Below are 6202 nucleotides of genomic sequence, written 5' to 3' on the forward strand. Positions count from 1 at the left end.
TGCGTCGGGGTCACCCTAACGGGACAAGCCCTTCCATGCGTCGCAAAAAAATTCCTTTCCCCCGAGTCGAAATTCCATCCCCATTTTAAACCCACGTAACCCCTACATAGAGGAAAAAAAAAAATTCACCGAGTCAAAGAAATATTTTTTTCATTCGAGGAATCATCATTTGACTAGAACCGAAGTAAATCGTCACAATTCCGAAGGAACGTTGCATCCGCGTTAAATGATCGTTCCTTGAATTTTCCAAATGAAATATTTCTTAGGTTCAATTAAATTTCGTTCTCGGTGTAAGCCCTCTTTTCGTTCGATTCTAGTAATTCATAAACCTTCTATGGGGGTTCCAATGAAATTCCGACGCGGGTGGTGCGACCCCAGTGGATCGCGCCGTCGCGTCGCCAGCCGTTCCGCGGGAAGCGGCCTCGCGCCGAAATTTGCCGAGCTCGCGCGAAGATGGCCGAAGGAGCCTAGTAGCGAAGGTAGCCGGACTTGTACTCGTAGGTCTCGGCCGAGTGCGGCGCGGGAGGCGGAGAGTGGTGGAGGCTGGCGGGGTGGTGGCCGGACGCCACCGCGGCCGCTGCGCTGGCCGCGTGCGCGGCGGCCGCGGCCGCGTTGTTCTGCGCCGTCTGCGCGGCCGCGGCCGCCTTGTTGGCCGCCGCCTGGGTCGCCTCGAAGTCGATCCTCGACACTGCCAGCTGGTCGTCGATGGTCTCCGCGCGCGCCTTCGCCTGGCCGACCATGGTCGTCTGAGCGGCCAGCTCGGCGGCCGCCTCGGCCGCAGCCTGGGCCGCGTGGTCGGCCGTCGCCTGCGCCGCGTTGAGCGCGGCCGTGATCACCTGCACCTGGTGCATGGCCTGCTGCGCCGTGTTCTGCGACGCCGTCGCGGCCCTCTGCGCCTGCTGCAGCTGCATCTTCTCCCCGTCCACCGCCAGGTGCGCGTCCCGCGACTGCTGCTCCAGGCCCATCACGATGATCTGCTTCCCGGCCAGCGCGGCCGCCGCGGTCGCCGCCGACTGCGCCGCCGACTGCGCAAGCGTGTTCTTCGCCTGGTACGCCGCCTGACCGGCCGCCGTGTGCTGGTTCAAGATGGCCGTGTGCGCCTGCTCGGCCGCGCCCTGAGCGATGCTCACCTAGGAACCCAAGACTCGAATTAACACGTTCCCTGCCGCGTGGGGCGTATGCGCCCCGCGCTGAACTTTCCGTTCAAGCCATTTGGTATTATCATTGTAAAATGAAGAATTTTTTAAAAATTCATTATGCAGTCAATTATGGGCATCTTAATACTATTGCTGATGCGCTCATTTGATCGTGGGGCGTATACGCTCCACGCGGCCTGAACGGAAAGTCTTCAAAAAACGGTCTGGCAGGGAACGTGTTAAGGATAACCCTCTCCGATGCTCGGGAAGGGAGGTAACCCTGAGAATAAAAAATAAATGCGTCGAACCGAGGAGATATTTTCTTAATCCAATGCGTAAAAAAATATCTCTTCGGTTCAATGGGATTTCTTTCTCAAGGTGGAATTGTACATTCTAGGTAGACTGTGTAAAAATCTCTCTAAAGAGAATTTTTAGGATTTGCCGAGTTTTATGCGGTATGTTGCGGTTGGAACTCTTCACTCACCAGCCCTCCGCCCGCGCTGTAGCCGACCTTCCCGGGGGTGTGCCCGTTGCCGTGGCCTCCGTGACTCTGGGTCGCCGAGGGCGACGAGTCCACGTACTGGGCCGTCAACGGCTGGTTGACGTACTCGTAGTCGAAGGCCTCCAGCTCCTCCTCCGGCACGTGCTGCTTGTTGCTGCTCGGCGCGCCCAAGGATAGACCCAGACACGCGACCAGGGCGACGAGGACCTTCATCGCGGCGAACGCCGGTCCACGGTTCTCGGAGGCTGGGCTGAGGAAGCGATCGAAATTTTTCGGCTGTACCGATCTACGCGGTCCTACGTCCACGGGACGCAGAAATGTTCATTTTTATCCCACGTTCCATTCTCTGCAAATGCTTCTCGCAAATGAATATTAATTTCTATCCCGTATTCAATTCTCTGCAACTGGGGGGGTCTTATCGTTACCCTTACGATGAGTGACCCGCGAGGTATCCGAAGATTCGATTGCAGAGAATTTAATATGGAACGTCTCGTTTCGGAAATTTTATTAGTTGTATTTCCTACCACTTGCGGATGTCCGGGAAGACCTTAAATCTCGCCCTCGGAAGTCGTGCGATTTTTGTCGCGATCGATATTGGATTTTGTAATCGGTCGTTTGTACTTTTTCCTACGCGTACGAGCGAAGGCGTTCGGATGTCGACGATGCCGGAAACCGGCAAGATCGGCACGCGGACTTTCGCGCGGTGGCACCCGGTGGCCCGGCATGGATCGGTCATGGTACAGCGACAGAGAAAATCTAACGATCGGCCGAAAAAAGACGCTCGTAAAGACGATTTATCGGCCAGGGCAGACCGACGATTACGATTGTCAAGCCGGGAAATATGGACCGAGGAACGACGACCGTTGCCGGCACCCGATTAGGCTACTCGTTTCTGGAGAAAAGCGGATGACAATTTGGTCCCGTTTTTCAAATCCCTTCGAAAAATCCGCTCGAGCACTTTTACCATATTTTTTATCTGGCCTCTGGTGGGAATCCGAGGTAAAGGAAAAAAATATCGAGATCACTCGGAAACGCGAAAAAAGCCTCGACCTCGGAATCGCGCTCGGTGAAGCTCGACCGGGTCGAGTCAACGGAAATGCCGACATTTCCGAGTCAACTTTGCCCGAGGTTCTTGCTCAACTTGACTTTTAAACTCCGCAAGATCAAACGACCGACCTTTCTCTCGATGTTAAGTGGTCTCGAAAGTGGAGTGACTTTGAGGGGACGCGAAAGTCCACCGCGATGAGATTCTTTTTTTTTTCTTCTCTGCCCGACGTGAAATTAAGAACTCGAGCGGATTTCAAGGAATACTTTGCCCATCGCCCTGGAAAAATTAAACGGCCGCGACAATCGTCCATCTTTCGAGGTGTCAGAAGTGGGAAGTCTGAAAATCGTGAAAATCGTGAAAATAGTGAAATTCGTGAAAATCGACCTTGCGAGTTCCTAGAGTACCTAAAAAAAAAATAGAGAAAAAAAATTGAAAACTGATCGTAGAAAGCGCAGGAGGGATTTTTCGTGCTCGGATGTTACGCGAAAGAAGGACCGACGCACGTCGCCCTTCGACGCCACTTCCGTTGTAGAAGTGCATACGACGTGCGTCGTAACGTCCGTCATTTCGGACCCATCTCTGCGGGGTGACGGAAGTAAAATCGGAATTCGTGAAGAAGAGCGATAAAATGTCGGGTTCTTGTCGGGGAACTTGCAGCACCTCCGAAAGAAGTCGATGACTGAGCTAAAAGGCGGCCGGTGGAAGTGCACCGGGGGTCTGCCTAGAAAACATCGACGAAAGACCGACGGAGGCGACGGCGGGGCAGCGGCGCGTTTCAGCCCAGCACTTACGCTACAGGATTACACAATTCCTTTTTATTTCAACTTTTCTTCTCGACTCTCTCGACAATTTCTCTGAGTCCGTCTCGCTCCGCGCACGGTTGGACGCTCGGCCGCGCTGAACGTGTTCCGAATCGATTCGCCGCCGAAAGAAACGGCCCTCGACACCGATCGGCATCGATTATCGATGACGTCTCGGCGAGATGTAACGCCTTAACGTCTTTTCCAAATTTTTCGATCCCGCGGGAAGATCGCCGGAAGTCACCGAGTCGTAGGAAAAACGGGGGAACGGAAGCGGATCCCTCGGGATTCCAGAATTTTTTACGAGCCGCAAAAATGCCCCGTGCAGTTTCCGCACTGGAAACCGAATTTAATTACGTGTAAAAACGATTTGCATGACGGCGGAAAATTGCGGGAATTACCGGGGAACGTAACGATTACAGGAGCCGTAAGTACTCCACGAGAGTATGTCTTTTGCCTTATCGCGGCTTTTTTATCACGCCCCCTGGAAATTGAACCGTTTCGTTGGAGAGATCGCCAAAGAGCACGGGAGTTGCTCGCATAAAGACTTAATGTGTTTTAGAATTACTGCGATTTCTGGTCATTTCTGTTATTCCCTTTCGCGGGGGGTCTATGCAAGTTCCGTTCTCTCGCGGAAAATCGCTCGAGACTACACATTACGATTTCGATCGGTTATTACCGCCCATAGTTAACCAGTCGTAATTTTCGACCATTACTTCGAGGAACTGGAAGAACGGATTTTATTTATATTATTATTTTTTTTTTCATTTAACGGAGCGTGTTGCACGTATCGAAGTCGCGGGTCGATACATCCTTGCATCGAGGAGAAAAAAAAAAGCTCGATACTAATTATCTTTCCTGTCCCCTCGAAGCTTGCACCTGGAACCCGAGTATCGGTTTTTCGTCGTAACGCCGAGTTTAACAATTGGTTACGTAACAAACCTCAATGATCAAATTCAAGTTGCCATTATTCCCAGGGAGGAAGTAGTTTCGGCGGAAAAGAAGGAACGGCGGAACGATACTTCCTGCCGGAAGCTTCGGAAAAGAGGAAACTCTTGCATCTATGGAAAAGCGTAATGCCACTCTGCAATTACCGAAAGTGGTTGAATTAAATATTATAACTTGACAAAGAAGGAGGAAGTATCGTGTCTTTCGTTACGTCGAGATTTAACGTCTCAAGATTTTCTAATGATCGATAATGACCCTTGGTAATTCCGGGAATTAATCATTTTAATCGATTATTCCGACGCGGTCGGTAAACTATCGAAGTCGGAATTCGTTCTTTGAAAAATTCGCGTCGCTCGAGTGGTTCGATCGCTTGGTAACAATATTAGCATACATTCGGTATAATGAGAGCAGCACTCGTGGCCGTCGGGCATGTGCACGTGCACCGAGCGCATATACAAGTACTCCTTAATCCACCACCCTTTCGAATTAGTTTTACAAAACGATCCTACGGTCTCCTCGAGTGAAGGGAACCCACTGGGTGCAGCTCGCTCGAGAAGGCGGTTCGCGGTAAAATAAAAAATTCACCTCCTTTGATCGCTCAAATCCAGATTTGCAATCCCATTCTACCGGAACTCGCGGCCAGAATCCGGAAACGCGTGCGTGCCAATTTCCGCTGGCGTTGGGAAGGATTTACGAGGCGGAATCCAAACGAATGTAGAGGTAACAAAAGCGATCCGCCAACAATCGGTCGACTTTGAAATACGATCTTTGAAAAATTACTCCAGAGGTTTATTTATTAAAACATCCGCTATAAAAGCGCGGTAGAATAAATTGTAGAGATATGGAGATGTCGGAGACGAATTAATTTCATGACGAATTTATTATATTGTTGCTTTATATTTTTAAAGAAATCCATCCCAATGGAAATAGACATCCAAGAAATCCAAGAAAGTGCCTGAAATTTATTTCCCAAGCTCGAAGTCCCGATTTTGAAGCAGCGGAGGAAAATGATGAAAAAGAAAAGAAAAACCGGAGAAGACGTAGAAACTCGAGAAAAATTCTTCGAAGTCTTAAAAAAAAAAATCAGGACGGATGATTATCGAAAAAGCGACAGATCAATCCGATGGAAATCGAAGGGGCGCCGAAAAACCGTAAAAAACTGGCAATTCCTGGGAGCATTGCTCCAGTGGCGTTCCGCAATTCCAGATTCCGGCCGATTAACGATGCTTGACAGGAGTTCCGCGCTTCCCATCTCGAAAGTCGAGGGATTTCAGGTGGGAAGAGATTTAGGAAGAGACGCGACCACTCGCAGCACCGTCGAAACCGTCGAAGACGTCGTCGACGTCGGCGGGTCGCATACTTACGGGTTACCGCAGTGTTGACTGAGGTGGGAATTAGAGCTGCCTTGGCTCTGGGAGGCAGCTAAGAACTGATACCACTTGCTCGGTCATCAGACCTCTTATAGTCCTGCTGGCCAGTTGGTCAAACCCACGGAAGGGGTTGTGGACGTTCAAAAAGGCGCGCGACAGGATTCTGCTCAACCGACTCGGCGTGGCCTGCAGTCGATGCAGTTTCCTTGCAAAGTAGAGCTACGTGTCGAGGATGGTCCCTCCTGGACCTCGGAGCTGGGAAAAAAAATACGCACCTCGATAACGAGACACTTCAAGCCTACTTACCTCTCGTATGCAGATAACGTGCCCACGATCCGGCATTTTTTCTTCGGCGCAAGAAACTATCATGCCTGCACAAAAGTGCAAGATCTGCAACG

At 51.0% G+C, this 6202-nt stretch overlaps 1 protein-coding gene across 1 annotated transcript; it reads right to left on the reverse strand.

Moving 5' to 3' along the window:
• Positions 1-467: 467 nt before the first annotated feature.
• Positions 468-1851, reverse strand: LOC105699605 (antifreeze protein Maxi-like). Its single transcript, XM_012424740.1, has 2 exons — positions 1621-1851; positions 468-1130 (listed from the first exon to the last, which is right to left on the reverse strand). Exons 1-2 carry the CDS (start codon positions 1849-1851, stop codon positions 468-470), a joined length of 894 nt encoding a protein of 297 aa, XP_012280163.1.
• Between the last annotated feature and the right edge of the window lie 4351 nt (positions 1852-6202).

Source organism: Orussus abietinus, unplaced genomic scaffold, assembly GCF_000612105.2.
Source record: "Orussus abietinus isolate OABI.00-Male unplaced genomic scaffold, Oabi_2.0 scaffold10, whole genome shotgun sequence".
Classification (NCBI taxonomy): Eukaryota; Metazoa; Arthropoda; class Insecta; order Hymenoptera; family Orussidae; genus Orussus; species Orussus abietinus.

What these genes read in the sequence shown, in the direction of transcription:
- LOC105699605 (XM_012424740.1), bottom strand. Translation starts at nt 1,851, where the DNA reads ATGAAGGTCCTCGTCGCCCTGGTCGCGTGTCTGGGTCTATCCTTGGGC. An exon ending in ACAGCGCGGGCGGAGGGCTG is followed by an intron (nt 1,131 to 1,620) that starts GTGAGTGAAGAG and finishes TTGGGTTCCTAG; the next exon opens with GTGAGCATCGCTCAGGGCGC.